This window comes from Anomaloglossus baeobatrachus, chromosome 1 (assembly GCF_048569485.1).
Source record: "Anomaloglossus baeobatrachus isolate aAnoBae1 chromosome 1, aAnoBae1.hap1, whole genome shotgun sequence".
Taxonomy (NCBI): domain Eukaryota; kingdom Metazoa; phylum Chordata; class Amphibia; order Anura; family Aromobatidae; genus Anomaloglossus; species Anomaloglossus baeobatrachus.
Genome location: NC_134353.1, coordinates 293,317,632 through 293,337,022, shown reverse-complemented (window position 1 = coordinate 293,337,022; position 19,391 = coordinate 293,317,632). Strand labels below are relative to the sequence as shown.

At 48.3% G+C, this 19,391-nt stretch overlaps 1 protein-coding gene across 1 annotated transcript in view; it reads left to right on the top strand.

Annotated features, from left to right (window-relative positions):
- LOC142291993 (venom factor-like) overlaps positions 1 to 19,391 on the top strand; it is a 353,454-nt gene that overhangs the window by 90,972 nt on the left and 243,091 nt on the right. The window contains exon 12 of the mRNA XM_075337006.1: positions 12,443 to 12,643. Within this exon, the coding sequence (XP_075193121.1) occupies positions 12,443 to 12,643 (201 nt within the window). The remainder of the gene's footprint in view (positions 1 to 12,442; positions 12,644 to 19,391) is intronic.

Genomic DNA, 19,391 nt, shown 5'->3' with positions numbered 1-19,391 from the left:
AAGCTGTTCTGTAATTTTACACCTTGGGCTTTACTGCATGGTTCTTGCCGAACCTCCTGCACTGGACAATACTTTTATAACCCTGTAGGGGACTGGTTGTTTTGTGCATATAGCGGTTCCGACCTTGGCAGGTAGGAGCCTGTTATGGTGTACCACGTCGGCTGGCACAATTGTCCCTCATATAGGGATTGATGGTGCTAAACAGACGTTGTACGACCAGTCTCTGAAAAATTAACGTGTCCTTCTAGCCCTCCTGGTGTTCCTTCATCTCTGGAACAAGCACAAGTCTGCCATATAGTTGGCGGTATTTTCCTCCATATTTTGCCCTTCACTCCAAGATAAAATGTACAAAAAAATCCATTTATGTGGGTTTTCAGTTGTTCTAAAAACACATAGGCTCTGCAAATCTAATAATCCAAAATTTGAAAAGTGCACCTTCCCTTCCAAGTCCTGCAGTTTGGCCAAACAGAAGTTTTTGACTACATGTTGGGTATCGCTGCACTCATAAGAAAGTGGGTAACAAACTGAGGGGTCCACTTTTTGATGTTACCTCTTGTAAAAGTGGAAAATCTGGTGCTAAAGCATCACTTTTGTGAAAAAGAAGAACATTTTCAATAGGACAACCTATTGTTATAAAATTCTGTGAAGTACTTGTGGGTTCAAAATGCACACTATACCCCTAGATAAAATCCTTGAGGGGTATAGATTCCAGAATGGGGTCAGTTGTGGGGGGCTCCACTGTTAAGCCACCTCAGGGGGTCTCCAAACGCAACATGGCGTTCGCTAAGGATTCCTGCCAATTTTGCAGTCAAATGGCGCTAGTTTCATTCTGAGCCCTGTTGTGCACCCAGACAGTTGATTTCCACCACATATGATGTATCAGCATACTCAGGAGAAATTGCACAATACATTTTATGCTGATTTTTGTCCTGTTACCCTTGTAAAAAAAAAAGCTACCTGGTTGAAATAACAATTTTGTGGTAAAAATGTTTTTTTTTATTTTCACAGCTCAACATTATAAATTTCTGTGAAGCACCTGGGGGTTCAGGGTACTCACCAAACATCTAAATAAATTCCTTGAGGGGTCTAGTTTCCAAAATGGGGTCAGTTGTGAGGGGTTTCTGCTGTTTAGGTACCTTAGGGACCCTACAAATGCAACATGGTGCCCGCAATCTTTTTCAGCCAAATTTGCTTTCCAAAATTCAAATATTGCTCCTTCTGTTCCAAGCCCTCCCATTTGTCCAAACAGAGGTTTCTTACCACATGTGGGGTACCACCGCGCTCATAAGAAGTTAGGTAACAAACGTTGGGGTACAATTTTTGGAATTACCTCTTGAAAAAGTGAGAAAATTAATGCTAAAGCAACTTTTTTGAGAAAAAAATGAAAATTTTCAATATGACAACGTAACGTTATCAAAATCTGTGAAGTACCTGTGGGTCCAAAATGCTCACTATACCCCTAGATAGAAGCCTTGAGGGGTCTAGTTTCCAGAATGGCATCACTTGTGAGGGGTTTCTGCTGTTTAGGTACCTTATCGGACCTGTAAATGCAACATGGTGCCCGCAATCTATTTCAGCCAAATTTGCTTTCCAAAATTCAAATATTGCTCCTTCTGTTCCGAGCCCTCCCATTTGTCCAAACAGAGGTTTCTGACCACATGTGGGGTATTGGCGCGTTCATAAGAAAGTGGGTAACAAGTTTTGGGGTCCATTTTGTTGTGTTATTTCTTCTAAAAGTGAATAAATTTGGGTTAGAGCAACATTTTTAGGTAAAATTTAATTTTTGCTTTTTTTCATTCCACATTGCTTTTGTTCATGTGAAGCACCTGAAGGGTTAATAAACTTCTTGAATGTGGTTTTGAGTACTTTGGGGGGTGCAGTTTTTAGAATGGTGTCACTTTTGGGTATTTTCTGTCATCTAGGCCTATTGAAGTCACTTCAAATGTGATGTGGTCCCTAAAAAACTGGTTTTGTAAATTTTGATGTAAAAATGAGAAATTGCTGATAAACTTTGAACCCCTCTAACTTCCTAACAAAAAAAAATTTTGTTTCCAAAATTGTGCTGATGTAAAGTAGACATGTGGGAAATGTTATTTATTAACTATTTTGTGTCACAGAAATCTCTGGTTTAACGGTATAAAAATTCAAAAGTTGAAAATTGCTAAATTTTCAAAATTTTTGCCAATATTCAATTTTTTTCATAAATAAACGCAAAAAATATTGTCCTAAATTTGGTACTAACATGAAGTCCAATATGTGACGAAAAAACAATCTCAGAATCACTGGGATCCGTTGAAGCGTTCCAGAGTTATAACCTCATGAAGTGACACTGGTCAGAATTGCAAAATTTGGTCTGGTCATTAAGGTGAAAATTAGCTCCGTCACTAAAGGGTTAAATTAAGCTGCTTTGTTTTTGATACCTCCTGGTATTTAACAAAACTTTATTCATATACTTATGTATGGGTTACATGCGTTTTTGGTGCGTTTCTGCAACTAAAAACACATGTGCATTTTTTTTTACTTCAGAGTTTGTGCATCTGATACCATTCTATGGGGAGAATCTGGACATAAAACTCAGGCTAAGGCTGGGGCCACACGGGGATTACTGCGATCCCCTCGCATGACACTTGACTCACACTGGCAGAACAGCAGAGCCGAGTGTCATGCGAGTGTCCCTGCAAATGAGGTCCAATCGTGCGAACGGACCTTAGCTGCGGGGGGCGGCTCTGAGGAGGTGCGGGCCAGCTCTGAGGAGGTGCGGGCTGGCTCTGCGGGGGGCGGCTCTGAGGAGGTGCGGGCCAGCTCTGAGGAGGTGCGGGCTGGCTCTGCGGGGGGCGGGCCGGCGCTGCGGAGGGGAGGGAGGGATTTCTCTCCCTCTCTCCTCTGTAGCCGGCTATTGCCATTCTCACACTGCACTCGCGGTACACCGGTGTACCGCAAGTGCAGTGCAATTTTTACATTGACTTGAATGGGTGCGAGAGAAACAATGATCACATTACAGTTGCAGCATGCTGCGATTGTTTTCTTGGTCTGATTAGGGCTGAGAAAATAATCGCTCATGTGCGCTGACACACAGGCTAATAATGGTCCGAGTGGAATGCGATTTTTTTTATCGTACCCCACTCGCACCGTTTTTCTCGCCGTGTGTCTTAGGCCTAACAGCAAGAGAAATTGAGATGTTGCAGATTTGAAACTTGCACCAGAGGTCACAGGGGGCAGGAGATTTCTAAAAATCCCATCCACTTTGCTGGAACTGAAACACGCTGCGTTTCTGACTCAGCGTAAATACACAGTGTCAATAACTCACCAAAAACTCATTGATGGCAAACAGCCAAGAGATTTCACTATAGTGAGTCTTTAGGCCTTCAGACTTCTGTTTATGTCAGACATGTTCCTTCTGTGTTTTTTGCAGATAGAACATTTACAATTTAGATTCTATAGGCTTTTTCACTCGCATGTTTTTGAAGACCTACCCTATTTCGAGATCAGAATTGTCTGTTCAAGTCAAAGGATCTACAAACAAAACAGAAAGCACTTGTATGCCAGCCATCCGTGCTACATCCCAGCAGAAGCTTAGAAACCTTTTTTATTTTTCATACGAGGGAATGGATGCTATAATGATGATAAAAATTAATATGGATGAAGTGAAAATCCATGTAAAAAACCCTGACATTTGAATTAGGCCTTAGGTCTCATTCAGACAACAGTGATTTTTCGAATAGTCCAAGTGTTATCAGTGTTCTGGATCCAGGCTACATCAGTGTTTGGTCAGTGGACATGTCTCCATGATTTTTTTCGAACACATAATAGGCAAAAAACCCCCCATGAAACCATGGGTGTGTGAACAGCACCATAGATTTTAATAATGTGTACATGTTCTATCAGCGGAATACATCAGCGCCTGAATGAGGCTTAAGGCTATGTGCGCACTAGAAATGTGAAGTTTCTCAAGAAAATTTCTTGAGAAACTTCTGGGAGTGAAAGATTTCCGGACCTCCGGAAAAAATCCGCACCAAATCCGCATGCGGATTTGCCGCGGATTAGCCGCGATTTTGCCGCAATTTTCCCGCGGGTGGTTCCCTGCGGATTTTGCAGGCTGTACTGCCGAAATCCGCAGGGTACCTGCGGAAATAATGAACATGCTCATTTTCTCAAGAAATTTTCTCGAGAAATTCTTCTCAAGGAAATTTCTTGAGAAAAATCCGCACAGTGCGCACAGCTATTTTTTTTTCTCATAGAATTTGCTGGGAAATGTCTGCACAAAGATTGCAGACATTTCTCAAGAAATTTCCACGGCAAATCCGCGGGTAAATCCGCGGGTAAAATGGTCTAGTGCGCACAGAGCCTTAGGAAAATATTTTCCTGTCACCTCTTCAAAAAAAAAAAAAGTGCGATGTTACATAAAGAGTAATGAGTGTGATACAAAGCTAATTACCATATATTTAAAGTGCCCCAACCATCAGGATTTTCCTATATAAACTAAAGCCAGTACTATACTGGCACTATCATGCTGATTCAATACATACCTTTAGTTGTGAGATCGGATTGTATACTTTCTGAAATACAGGAAAGTAAAGTTTGTGAAATGCACGGTTATTTGATGATAGGTGCTGCAGAATATCTAATAGGTGGGTCAGGTTTTGCTAGTTATTCCCGTGCCTGTCTGCCTGCCTGTCCTTCCTCCCCCCTGTAATTCCTCCCTTCTTCCTCCTGTGGCGCCCTGGACAAGCCAGGACGTCACAGATACTGCAACAACACACCCCACACCCCGGCTAGGCACATCTAGGTCAAACAAAAATCCTTGTGGCCTCCCTCCAGGGGCTGATGTCCACACCAGGGGGTGGAGCCAGGCGGTTGGCCCCACCCACCGAGGAGTTCACAGTCCTGGAGGCGGGAAAAGGAAGGGAGTTGAGTTTTGAGTTTGAGGAGTGGAGGAGTGAAGCGGTAGTGGAGCAGACTGACGGTGTCCCCTTTTCACTCACGGGCGAGAAGCGCCGCTCGAGTCCCCGGGATCCGGCCCACCGCTCGAGCCACCGAGCAGCAAGCGAAGCAGCAGCAGCGCCGGACCCGAGCGTGGTGAGCGCAGCGTCCCCTCCCCGCCCGTGACAACTTGGCGTCACGAACAGGATCTTACCGCTCTGCCGTCTGGTAGACGTGCGCCTTGTGACTGCCGGAGGTGTCCGGCCGAAAATTTTGAGAAGCCGCCATTTTGGGCGCGAAAACTCCCCGCTCGAGCGTCTCCTCGAGCAGTGGAGGCGCGAAAGCCGAAACCCCAACCCTGTAGAGGAGGAGCCGGAAAAAGACTAAGGGGGACGGAAACAAGATGTCTGCGCCCGACGGAGCCGCTGGAGGAGCGGAGGTCACAGCCGCAGTGGCACCCGTGGATGGAAATGGGCCCACCCAGGTCCCGGCCGCACTGGTGGGGGGCGCCGCGGCCCCAGCTCTCGCTCAGGTGATGCCGTTCTCCTTGCCTTGCCCGGAGCTACCTGGCTGCCGCAGTACGATGGGAAACCTGACGCATTGCAGGTCTTCCAGAAGAAACTTAGCCCGCTATTAGAACTGTACCCCCTGACTGATAAGCAACGTGCAGCGGTAGTGCTGGGGCAGCTAACCGGCGCAGCTGAGCAGGAGGCGGAGACCTGGGCCGAGGGGGACCGGTCCTCTGTAGCCACCATCTTTGAGAAGCTGCAGACTGCCTTTGAGACCCGTACCGAAGCCGAGCTGCGGATGCAGTTTTATCAATGCCGGCAACAGCCCGCGGATAGTATTCGGGACTACGCCTTGCGCCTGCAAACCGCCCTCCGCATACTAAAGCGGGTAGACACCATTAATGATGCGGACAGCAACAAAATGTTAGTTGAGCAGTTTGTACAGGGGATGAGGTCCTCGGAGGACTGCAAACAGCTCCGGCTGTGGGCCCTAGAACACCCTGATGTGGACTTTGCCGTGTTAAAGGAACGGGCCATTAAAGCGCTGCAGCCCCCTGCATCAGAAGTCCCTGAGACAGCCCCATGGCCAGCGGAGACGGCTCCCATCGTGGTGGGCCCTGCCCTCTCAACGCCTCCGGTACCTGCAGCCCCAAGCGGAATGATGGAGGAACTGGCTGCCCAGGTCCGCCGCATGGGTGGGGACCTCGCCAAGATCCTCGCCGCACTGCAGCCTCCGACCAGGTCCCAGCCCCCGGGGAAGATGCAGCTCGCCGACAGCCCCGAGGACGTCCCCTGGATGCAGCGGAGAAGGGCCAATGACTCACGGTATGGACCTCCAATTTGTTACAGGCGCAGCAAGCCCGGCCACTACTCCCGACGGTGTCCGTTAAACGAGCAACCCCTGGGGTCACGGGCCAATCCTCAGGAGTAGAACCCAGTGGCCCCCCCGACTGGTGGGACCGGTACATCGGAGCCCGGCCCATCATCCCCCTGGCAGTGGACGGCATCCCGCTGATAGCTCTCCTGGACACTGGATCTCAGGTAACCACAATACTATACACACTGTATCAACGGTATTGGGGGAAGGACGAACTAGCCCCCCCAGATGGCAGCATGACACTGATTGCCGCTGATGGACTCCCATTGACCCAAGTGGGGTACAAACAAGTGGCCATGACTGTGAGACGAGCTGAACTGCAACACCAGGGGTTGATTGTGATAATGAATGAACCCAGTGATCATAACCCAAAAGTAGTGCTAGGGACTAATGTGATGGAGCACTGTATGAGTGAGGTGCTGACCCTACTGCAGCAGCTGGCCGCCACAGTGGCAGGGAGCCGACAGAGCTGTGCAGCGTGAGATCCGGGCCCTGATGTATCGCCAGCATGTGAACTCGACAGGAGGAGAGATTGGAGGAGTGAGAGTGATGGATGCGGTCCCTTTGATTGTGCCTCCCAGGAGTGAGATGATGATTTGGTGTAGGGCAGTGGTAGGGCCCCAAGGACGAGACTACCCCGCCATGATAGAGCCCATGCCCTCCGAACACTGGCCCACAGTAATGGCCGCCCGAGCGGTGGTTGACGTCAAGAAAGGGAGAGTGCCCGTAAGGGTGTTGAACTGTGGGGAGGAAGAGGTTAGGCTTCCCCGGTACGCTACCCTTGCCAAGTTGCTCACTCTAGATCCCCACACCATCCATGAGGCCGTTCCCCCGATCTCACCGCCTACTGCCAGTTCTCACCCATCCCTGGGGGAGTTAGATGAGTGGTGCCGAGAGCTACACGTCGGCACTGATGATACCCCCACACATCACAAAGAAGGGGTATACCGGGTGGTACAGGAGTATGAGCGGGTTTTTAGCAAACATCCTCTAGATTTTGGGCAGATTAAAGGGGTCCAACACCACATCCCTACCGGTGAACACCCCCCTATTAAAGAGAGATACAGGCCTATTCCCCCTGCACACTACCAATGCGCCAAAGACATGTTGAGGAACATGAAGGAGGTGGGGGTTATTAGGGACAGCTGTAGTCCCTTGGTCGCCCCGTTGGTGCTGGTTAAGAAGAAGGATGGCACCATGCGGATGTGTGTGGATTACTGGAAGATTAACCAGATAACGCATAAGGATGCATACTCCCTGCCCCGTATTGAAGAGTCCCTGGCCACGCTGAGAACCGCTAATTACTTCTCTACCCTTGACCTCACCAGTGGGTACTGAAGACCGAGAGAAGGCTGCCTTCGCCACTCCTATGGGACTCTGTGAGTTCAACAGCATGCCGTTTGGGCTGTGCAATGCCCCCGGAACCTTCCAACGGCTGATGGAATGTTGTCTGGGGCACCTAAATTTCGAGACCGTCTTGCTGTACTTAGATGATGTGATTGTGTACTCACAGATGTATGAAGCCCACCTGGAGCACCTAGCCGAGGTATTCGCGTCCCTTGCTAAGTATGGGATGAAGTTGAAACCCTCAAAGTGTCATCTGCTGAAGCCCAGAGTGCAGTACCTTGGACATGTGGTGGGTGCGGAGGGTGTCGCCCCCGACCCCGAGAAGATCACTGCCATCCAAGACTGGCCGAGACCGACCACAGTGAGGGGCCTGGTGGGATACTACCGTCGCTTCATTAAGGGGTACACGAAGATGGCTGCCCCCATGCAAAACCTACTCGTGGGACAGACCAAGGGTGGTAGACCCCTAGGAGCCCCATTGATGTGGGAAGAAAAGCATGAAGAACCCTTCCGCTAGCTGAGAGCGGCTCTGACCGGAGAGGAAATCCTAGCGTACCCCGACTACAGCCGCCCATTCATCCTCTACACTGATGCCAGTAATGTGGACTTGGGGGCTGTTCTATCCCAGGTCCAAGATGGAAGGGAGAAGGTGATCGTTTATGCTAGCCGAAAACTCCGACCGACTGAGAGGAATCCTGAGAACTACAGCTCTTTCAAGCTTGAGCTCTTAGCACTGGTGTGGGCTATCACCGAGCGGTTCCGCCATTACCTGGCAGCAGCCAATTTCACCGCTTACACGGACAATAACCCGCTGACCCATCTAGATACAGCCAAGCTGGGCGTGTTGGAACAGCGGTGGGTGGCCAGGTTAGCCAACTACGATTTCACCATCAAGTACCGGGCCGGCCGTACCAACGTTAATGCCGATGCACTCTCCCGGATGCCCCACCTGTCGGAAGAGGGGCCAGAGGATGACGATATCGAAGAGATCGAGTTGCCTGCATTTCACCGGCCGCTAACTGAGAAGGTGCATGTCCATCAACAACGGGTGAACCTAGACCCCCTGCTCAGTCAGGAGTGGCAAGAAGCTCAGGACCAGGCACCTGCTGTCTGCCTGGTCAAGACCCTGGTGGAACAGGGTTCTGCTGGGATAGACCCTGCCGCCCCTGCCGAAGCCCAACGTCTGTGGCGAGAACGGACCCGGCTGTACCTGCACCAGGGGAAGTTGTATCGTGAGCTGATTAACCCGAAGACCCACGAGAAGGTTCGCCAGCTAGTGATTTTCCAGGCTAACGTGCCCACCGTCTTGCAAGCATACCATGATGGTGCTGGGCACTTCGGGTGGAAGAAGCTGGAAATGTTGTTGAGAGAGCGGTTCTATTGGAGTGGAATGCGGGAATCTGTGGAGGCTTGGTGCCGAGAATGCAGCCCCTGCGCATTGAGAAGGAAGGACGAGGCCAGCCAGAAGGCACACCTACACCCGATCATTACGCATCAACCGCTGGAGCTGGTTGCCCTCGACCATGTGAAGCTCACCCCCAGCCGAAGAGGGTACACCTACGCTCTGACCATTGTAGACCACTACTCAAGGTTCATGGTGGTTGTCCCAGTTAAGGACCTAACCGGCCGTACCGCCGCTAGAGCGTTCCAGGCTTATTTCTGTCGACCGCATGGGTACCCCGAGAGGGTGCTTACCGACCAGGGTCCGGCCTTTGAAGCAGAGGTATTCCAAGAATTCTGCCAGTTGTACGGCTGCAAGAAAATCCGGACCACGCCTTACCATGCCCAAACCAATGGCATGTGTGAAAAGATGAACCACTTGGTCCTGGGCCTCCTCAAGACGTTACCGCTGGAAGAGCGGAACCTGTGGCCGGAGAAGCTACCTGACCTGGTCGATATGTATAATAACATCCCTTCCAGCTCTACGAAATGCACTCCAGCATACCTGATGAGGGCTCACCCCGGCAGGCTACCAGTGGACTTAGAAATGGGGTTGGAAGCTCCAGAAGAACTCCCTTCGACAGCTGGGTGGGACACTCGGCGGAGAGCACAGTACAGACAGGTCCAGGAATATGTTGAAAAGAACTTGTGCTGGAGTCGGGGACAGCAGGAGCAGTGCTTCAACAAGAAGGCGACTGCCTGTCCCTTCCAGCCTGGGGATGTAGTGCTGAAGTGAAAAAGAAGGACCCACAAGCTAGATGATCAATGGGAAAAGACCCCGTATGTAGTACAGCCCACTGGATGGGAGAATGGGAAGGCCTACCAGATCAGCCGTGACCAGGGGAGGACTTTGGCCACGGTTTCCCGGGACCATCTAAAGAGATGCCCACCACCATTGAGGGTAGCAGCTGAAGTTCCAGTTCCCAGACCAGCGGAGAAAGAAAAAGAGGTAATCCATACCATGATGGGTGATTTCCCGGCAGACTGGCCTACGCAGAACGGCGCGGTGATTCTTCCATACTGTTCCCACAACCCGTGGATGAGGAAGTGATGGAAGTGATCGACCATGAGCCAGTGCCCAGGAATGTACCTGTACCCAGCTCCCCTACGCCTCCGCCTGCCCCACACGATAGCAGGGAGGAGGAACTAGTTGTTCCCTCTGCCCCACTGCCTGCCACCACTGACACTGGGCCCTGAAGGTGCACCCGTCCCAACCTAGGTAGACCCCCACTTAGGTACAGGGAAACTACTCTTTAAAAGGGGCTTTGTGTGTTCGGTGTATAGATGAAAGTTTGAATGATAAGATTGAATCAACCGAAGAAGTTATCTGATTGGAACGGTGATTGAACCGCCGTTGCCGGCAACTAGTCCCCGTAGGCACTTTCTGCAACTGTTGCGTAAGGAACTTCTTACGGACAAGCCCGAGAACTTGCAGGGCAACCACGAACTTGTGGAATGTAAATAATTGTTGGCTTACACCGTTACCGCTTCCAGAGAGGCTGATTTGGAGGATGGGCCTGGAGGAAAGGGATGGCCCAGGCCCGCCACTACTGTAACCAGTGGCGATCCTCCGGGGGATTTCAGGGGTCCCCATGGATGCGGGTCCCCTGAAAGAGACAGTACCCGCTTGGGCAACTTGGTTCTGGACTGGGGTCAAGGGGTGTTGCCCACTTCTTAGGGGCAACATGAGGGCCAGGTTGTTTGGGTGGGAGAAGAGCAGAAGCCGTACCGTTGTGAAATGTTTGTGATTTTTACATGTTTTTACCGTTTTCTATGTTTTGCAGTTAACAAAAATAAAACCGGTGATGGACAAGCAGCCCGTGGACGGTCTGCATTTTACTAAGGGGGAATGTGGCACCCTGGACAAGCCAGGACGTCACAGATACTGCAACAACACACCCCACACCCCGGCTAGGCACATCTAGGTCAAACAAAAATCCTTGTTGCCTCCCTCCAGGGGCTGATGTCCACACCAGGGGGTGGAGCCAGGCGGTTGGCCCCACCCACCGAGGAGTTCACAGTCCTGGAGGCGGGAGAAGGAAGGGAGTTGAGTTTTGAGTTTGAGGAGTGGAGGAGTGAAGCGGTAGTGGAGCAGACTTACAGTGTCCGGGTGCGTGGCCCGGGCACATACAGCAAGGTTGGCAGACGGTGGTGACCGTCTGCAGGAGGGGCTGATTGATGCGAACCGTAAGGACCGGGGACGGGCGGTGGTCTGCCGGTACCGGATCGGGGAGCGAAGAGAAGCCAGCACCATTCGGCAGGGCCTACGGACCCCGACCAGGCTTGGAGTCGCCGTAAAACCGGTCAAATCCGTTAGCGAAGGGAACCTCCGGGGTTTCCCAGCAGTCAAGACCCGATTGAAGGCAACCGCTCAAACCGTGAAGGGAAATACAGTCACCGCCAAGGCTACAGTTCCCAGGGCCAGAGCCTGCGGGCAAAAGGGGCTCCCTCAGCATCCATCCAAGCTGGGGAGCGGGTTACCGATGGGAAGCCACCAGAACCGAGAACATAACACAGGTGCAGGGAAAGACAGTCACCGCCAACCTACCGGGAGAAGAACCACCGCAGCCGTCTGTGGGACCCGTCCATCCAGCCGTTTGTTTTACCGGAGACTTTGCATTCATCATTGGCTGAGTGAGTACGACTGTGCCGTGCGGCACCGCGCTGCCCCCGCGGCCCTGCACCTCACCAGGCCCCGTAACCCGCCTGCCATTCCTCCCTCACCGGGCCCCGGGACAACCAATCCCCCTACCCACGGAGGGGAAAAACAACATCCAAGCTGCTCCCTGTCATCGCTCCCGGGATCCCCGTCCAGAGCAGCGGTGGTGTCACAACCTCACCACAACTGTGGGTGGCGTCACGGACAATAAATCCCCAAAACCATTCCCCTTTTCACTCATGGGCGAGGAGCGCCGCTCGAGTCCCCGGGATCCGGCCCACCGCTCGAGCCACCGAGCAGCAAGCGAAGCAGCAGCGCCGGACCCGAGCGTGGTGAGCCCAACGTCCCCTCCCCGCCCGCGACACTCCCACTGTAATAACAGAGAGGTGAGGAAGGACAGGTAGGCAGACAGGTGCGGGAATAACTGGCAAAACCTGACCCACCTATTAGATATTCTGCAGCACATATCAAATAACAGTGCATTTCACAAACTTTACTTGCCTATATTTCAGAAACTATACATCCGATCTCACAACTAAATGTATGTTTAGAATCAGCCTGATAGTGCCAGTATAGCACTGGCTTTAGTTTATAAAGGGAAATCCTGGTGATTGGTTCTCTTTAAGTGTAAGATGTTTTTTCCTAACTGTACGTTTTACCTAAATTAATCTTATTTTTATACTTTTAAAGGTCAAAACAAATGTTGAAGGTTTGGAGGATGAACAACAGGCTAATGTAACAATGACTGCAAAAGCGTACCAGCCTACATGGCAGCCACATTACCTCTACATAGCTGTAAACAGTGAGCATGTAACTGACCACATCACTGTCAATTTACATATAAAAAACAAAAATAATACCGCAGAAAACATTAAGTATTTCACCATTTTGGTAAGGAGATTTTCTTATATTTTACATAATTGTGCTTGCGTATATCTTACTTTTCTTCTGTTCGTTATTCTCTATATAATAACATTTTTATTTTCTGCAAGGTAAAACAATATAATACATTATGTCCATCCACAGTTTCTTGACAATTATGTTATTGCTCTATAAATGGCAAAATCTGAATCAAAGAACACTTCAAATCCACTTGTAATAAGCTTCTCATATACTCCAGGGAAGAGTAATGGGGAAAAAAGGGACAGCAATTCTCTCCCTTTATTTTCTGTGCAGAAAATGTGCCAAATTTCCTACCAGATACTGCAACATATATAGCTGTATACCTTATGAAACAGATGACACCTGATGAGGCTGGTGTGATTACTTTGAAAATCCATGACAGAATGGCTGTCAAAACCTTGATATTAAATGGAATCTGTCACTTGATTTTTGCTACCCCAATTGAGAGTAGCATAATCTAGATCTGACTCCATTGATATATAATTTACTGAGCTGCTTGCAGTCATTTTTCTAAAATCACTTTTATCTGCAGCATATCTAGCAGGTATCTATCTGAATGTACAGTTCTGTATAACCCCGCTGTACATGGGCAAAAAACTGCCAACCATTAGTGATGGGAGTGGTGTTCTACAGAGTGCATGAATGTGCTTGACAACTTGGCAGTAGATTTTCTAGTACTCTTGTGATAATCTCCTGCTGATAAAAAAATAATTTTATCAAAGCTACAGCAAGCATCCCAGAAAGTGGTGCATCACTGGAACCAATGTTTGTGTCCCTACATTATGCTGCTCTCAGATTATGGGACAAAAATCTGCTGACAGATTCCCATTAAACATGAACATTTTCTTCAGGGGGCATTACACGCTGTGACATCGCTAGCAAGGTCGCTAGCATTCGCACCCGCCTCCGTCGTTTGTGTGTCACAGGCAAATCGTTGCCCGTGGCGAACAAACTCGCTGCTACCCGTCACATGTATTTACCTTCCTAACGACGTCACTGTGGCCGGCGAACAGCCTCTTTTCTAAGGGGGAAGTTCGTGCGGCGTCACAGCGACGTCACACGGCAGGCGTCCAATAGAAGCGGAGGGGCGGAGAGCAGCCGCAGGAGAGTCATGCCCACCTTGTTGCCGGAGGACGCAGAAACGCTGTTGTTCATCGTTCCTAGGGTGTCACACTTAGCAATGTGTGCTGCCTCAGGAACGACGAACAACCTGCGTCCAGAACAAGGAACGATATTTTGAAAATGAATGACGTGTCAACGATCAACGAGTATTTTACATCGTTAGCGGTGGCTTGTATGTGTTACACGCAACGACGTCGCTAACGAGGCCGGATGTGCGTCACGAATTCCGTTACCCCAACGACATCTCGTTAGTGATGTCGTTGCGTGTAAAGCCCCCTTTAGTCTGGCAACAGAATGAAAGACCTCATGAGTTCAAATGTATTCAATCTCAACCACCCATGTTGACTGACAGCTGTAGCTTGTTCTGAGCAGTGTGAGATTTCAGCTGCAGGGAGGAACACGCTGAGAACTGAGAGACCTGAGAGGTGTGAAAGAAGATAAGGATCTATGGTTAAATATAAAATGTTGTTTGCGGCAAGATTAGTTAAAGCCATCAGCAAAAATACTCAATTTTCAGGATTTGGAGAAAGAGTAAATAATATTGCATATTATGAAAAATAAACACATAAAGATAACGGAAAAAATGTTAGGGCAAATGGTTAGATTTATGGATGGAGGAGGAATGAAGTGAAAGCACGTGCGCGTGTGTGTGTGCGTGTGCGTGTGCGTGCGCCATTCTGATGGGAATGTTAATTGACATACAGTACAGCACTCTAGCATTCTTATCAGGTCTGAGATATATTTAGTCATGTATGCAGTTTGTATTGTGAAATCTTGTGACAGATCCACATTTAATTTCATATATTAAAGCACCACTTTTTTTTGTTATTTTTCAGCTTTTAAAAAAGGGCAGGAAGATTTCCTCCGTACACAAAACATTGTCGGTTATAAATGATTTAATGAAAAAATATATAATTGGTGGGGGAAGGTTGAACTAGATGGACCTAGGTCTTTTTTCAACCTATGTAACATGTAGTTGAAACCAGAAGTTTACATACACTCACTATGGCCCGTTTCACACGTCAGTGAAAAACACAGACGTTCTTCACTGACGTGTAAAACACGCACATGTCCCTCCGTGTTCCGTGATTCACGGCACACGTGGGTTGTCCATGTGCAATCCGTGATCCGTGATTGCAAATACACATTACTCACCTGCCTTCGCTCCTGCTGTCCATGGTGCTGAACTCCTCGGCTCTGCAGCGTCTGTCCACCGCTCTCTGCAGCTACTTCTGGGTCGGCTATTCCTGCTTTCCTGAATATTCATGAACCGGGCAGGAGCGGCAGAGAGCGGAGGCTGCACAGCGCATCGCTGGAAAGGTGAGTTGAAAATGTTTATTATTTGACATGTCAGTGTTTTTCTGGTGCGTGTTTCATGGATCACACCATAGTGTGGTCCGTGGGTCATCAGTGATGCCATAAAAAAACTGACTTGTCTCTGTGCAGAATCACGGACATGGGTGTATGCTGCACGGAGACACGTTCAGTGAAAAATCACTGATGTGTGAGCAGACCCATTGATTATAATGGGTCTACGTATGTCAGTGATTCTGGTACGTATAAAAAAAGCACATACGTACCAGAATCACTGACGTGTGAAGGGGGCCTATCTGACATGAAATCAGAATAAACCTTTGCACCTTTCCCATTTTAGGTCACTTAGGAACCAAAATTATTTATATTTGCCAAATGCCAGAATAATGAGAGAGAGAGTTAGATTGTTTAAGGCATTTTTATTACTTTCTGCAAAGTAAAAAATGTGCATATACTAAGAGTACTATGGGACAGCCCATATGAAGATGTCGTGTCTTTTGGAAGTTTATTTGCAACATCTAAGTTAATTAGAGACACACCTGCGGATGTATTTTAACCCCTTCACGACCGGCCGATTTTTCAATTTCCGTTTTTGTTTCCGCCATTCATCTTCTGAGAAACGTAACATTTTTATTTTTCAGTCAATATGGTCATGTGAGGGCTCATTTTTTGTGGCATGAGCTGTACTTTTAAATGAAGTCATAATTTTTACCATATAGTGTACTGAGAAATGGCAAAAAATTCCAAATGAAGAAAAATTGCAAAAAAAAAGTGCAATAGCACTATGGTTTTTGAGATATTTTATTCACTGTGTTCATTATATGGTGAAACAGATGTGTAGGTGTGATGCCTCAGGTCAGTGCGAGTTCGTAGACTCCAAACATGTATAGGTTTACTTTTATATAAGGGGTTAAAAAAAATCAGAAGTTTGTCCGAAAAAAGTGGTGCACGTTTTATGCCATATTCCATGATAGCAGATGCTACGTTTTGATTGCCTGTTATTGCATTTTGTGCAAAAGTTGTGGCGACAAAAAAAACGTCATTTTGGCGTTTGGAATTTTTTTGTCGCTACTCCGTTTACTGATCAGATTAATTGATTTTATATTTTGATAGATAGGGCGTTTCTGAACGCGGCGATAACAAATGTGTGTATATTTTTAACTTTTATAACCCTTTAATTTTCAATGGGGTGAAAGGGGGGTGCTTTGAACCTTTAGGTTTTTGTTTTTTTTTAATTTTTTAAAACTTTTTTTTTTACTTTTTTTTATTTTACTAGTCCCCCTAGGGGGCTATAGTGATCAGCAATCCGATTGCTTTGACCTATCTGCTGATCACAGCTACACAGCTGTAAATGGCAGATATGCTCACTTTCTGATTCACTCGGCTCCGGGCCGAGTGAAACTGAAAGTAATTCATGGCTGGTACAGGAGTCATCACATGACTCTGCGCTACCATGACAACTACCGGAAGTCACGTGATCACATGATGTGACTTCCAGTATCGGGCGGTAAGTAAACGTTTACCGCAATCGCGATTATAATGGCGCTGTCACATATTGACAGCGCCATTTAAGGGGTTAAACGGCACGAGCAGATAACGATTCTGCTCATGCCTGGCAGGCACACATCTCAGTTGTGAAAATCAGCTGAGATGTGTGCCGATCGCGGCATGCTGCCAGCGGCAGACCGTGGGCAGTAACATTATGACCGCTAGGACGTAATATTACTGCCTGCAGTCGTTAAGGGGTTAATGCACACCTAAAACACACTGCTTTTTTGTGTAGCATCATGGGAAAGTCAAAAGAAATCAGCCAAGGTCTCAGGAAGAGAATTGTGGACTTGCACAAGTCTGGTTCATCCTTGGGTGCAATTTTCAGATACCTGAAAGTTCCTCGTTTTTTCTACAAACAATTATATGCAAGTGCAAATGAGATGGGAATGTCCAGCCATCATGCCACTCAGGAAGGAGACAACATGCTTTGGTCAGACATGTGCATATCAACACAAGAACAAAAGCAAAAGACCTTATGAAAATGCTGGCGGAAGCTGGTAAGATTATGTCATTATCCACAGTCAAGTGCGTACTATATCAACATTAGCTGAAAGACCACTCTGCCAGGAAGAAGCCATTACTCCAAAAGAAACATATAAAAGACAGAATAATGTTTGGAAATGCACACAGGAGCATAGACCTTAATTTTTGGAGACCTGTCCTTTGGTCTGACAAAACTAAAATTGAACAGTTTGGCCATAATGACCATCGTTATGTGACGCCCTGGCAAAACCAGGTAGTCACAAATAGGCCTCCGCATAACACCTTCCCTCACTAGGAACACACAGCCAACCAGAAACCCTAGTCACCCCCTCTTAGGGAAAGATAGACACACCAGTGGGCGTGACCAGGTGGTTGGGACACGCCCACCCAGGGATCTAGACAGCCCGGGGCGGGAAAACAAGCAGTCTAAGAAGGAGTTTGGAGAGGAGTGTGGGCTGGAGCTAAGTGTAGCTCCAGTAGGAAGGTTCAAGTTGAACGGTACCAGGGTAGGAGCCCTGGTGCCACTGGCTAGGAGGCAGACGGTGGTCTCCGTCAACAGGAGATGGGAAGACGGCTCGGCAGAACCGAGGTGGATCGGGACAGGGTTGTAACCCACCGGTACCGACACGGGGAACCGACCCGGAAACCGTAGCACAAAGGGGGGGTACTCGGACCCTGAAGCCAGAACCAGAAACAAGCGGACTGGTTAATTCACCGATTGAGGCCAGAACTAGAGGTTCTGTCCCACCCAAAGTCCCTCATAGAAGACAACAGCCCACCAATGGAGATAAGAGGTCACCGCCAGGGCCCATAGATCCCACGGGCCAGCGTCTACGGTCACGGCTCCTTAGGCCACATCCAGCCGGGAGCGGACTCCTGTGTTTCATGCTAGGAAGTCCACCTTACACACAAAACAGTGCAGGGAAAAGGATAGAGACCACCAGCTGAGTGGGGGACCCGAATGCATCCGGTCGCCAGCACCTTGGTTTACCAGAGACATGTGTGGTTTATTAACTGTGAGTACACAAACACTCCCTGCACTCGCTATACCCTGCACAGAGACACCTAGCTGCCACAACATCTCCCCCTGGGTGCCTTACAACAGCAGCGGTGGTGTCCCACTTCACCACACACCGTGGGTGGCGTCATGAACTTATTACGGCCTAGCCTGTACATCTTCGTCCCCCCATTTATTCGGCATGTCCGCGGAACCCCCGGGTCCAAAGACCCTCGAGCCACCACCCCAGAAGGCCTGGACCCGAGCAGCGCCGGCTGCTGGCACGGGGGCGGAACAGTTACATTTGGAGGAAAAAGGGAGAAGCTCTGAAGCCTGAGAACACCAACTGTGAAAAACAGGGGTGGCAGCATCATGTTGTGGGGTTATTTTGCTGCAGGTGGGACTGCTGCTCTTCACAAAATAGATGGCATTATGAGGAAAGAAGATTATGTAGCAATACTGAAGCAACATCTGAAGACATCAGTCAGGAACTTAAAGCTTGGGCGGAAATGGGTCTTGCAAATGGACAATGACTTGAAGCATACAGTGAAACTGGTTACAAAGTGGCTTAAAGATAACAAAGTCAATGTTTTCGACATCACAAAACCCTGATCTCAATATTATTGAAAATTTATGGGCAAAGCTTAAAAGGCCAGTGAGAGCAAGCCGACCTACAAACATGGCTTAGTTACACCAGTTCTGTCAGGAAGAATAGGCCCAAATTCCTAACTACTGTGAGAAGCTTGTGGAAGAACGTTTGACCCAAGTCATACAGTTTAAGGGCAATCGTACCAAATACTAATGAAATGTATGTAAACTTTTGACTTTGCAGAAAGTAAGAAAAATGCCTTAAAACATTCTCTCTCTCTCATTATTCTGGCATTTGGCAAATATAAATAGTTTTGGTAATCCTAATTAACCTAAAATGGGAAAGGTTTATTCTGATTTCATGTCAGATAGTGAGAAAAACATGCACATGTGTCTTTTTATATAGTGTATGTAAACTTCTGGTTTCAAGTGTATGTAGTGCTGGAGTGGTGCTTTAATTCTACGTCCCCTGCCCCCAGTATTGTGCCTGTAACTTCTGAATGGCCATAAGTTAGAAGGTACGTCACAAGCTCCCAATGCATTCCTATGAGGCTCTCATAGACTTGTACTAAATTGTGAACTCCGGCTCGCTCCATTAAACACTGGAGGAGCCAGCAAGTCACAATCTGCCAAAGACCGACATGAACAATGCTAAAAACAGATGAAGATGCAAAAGGGTGA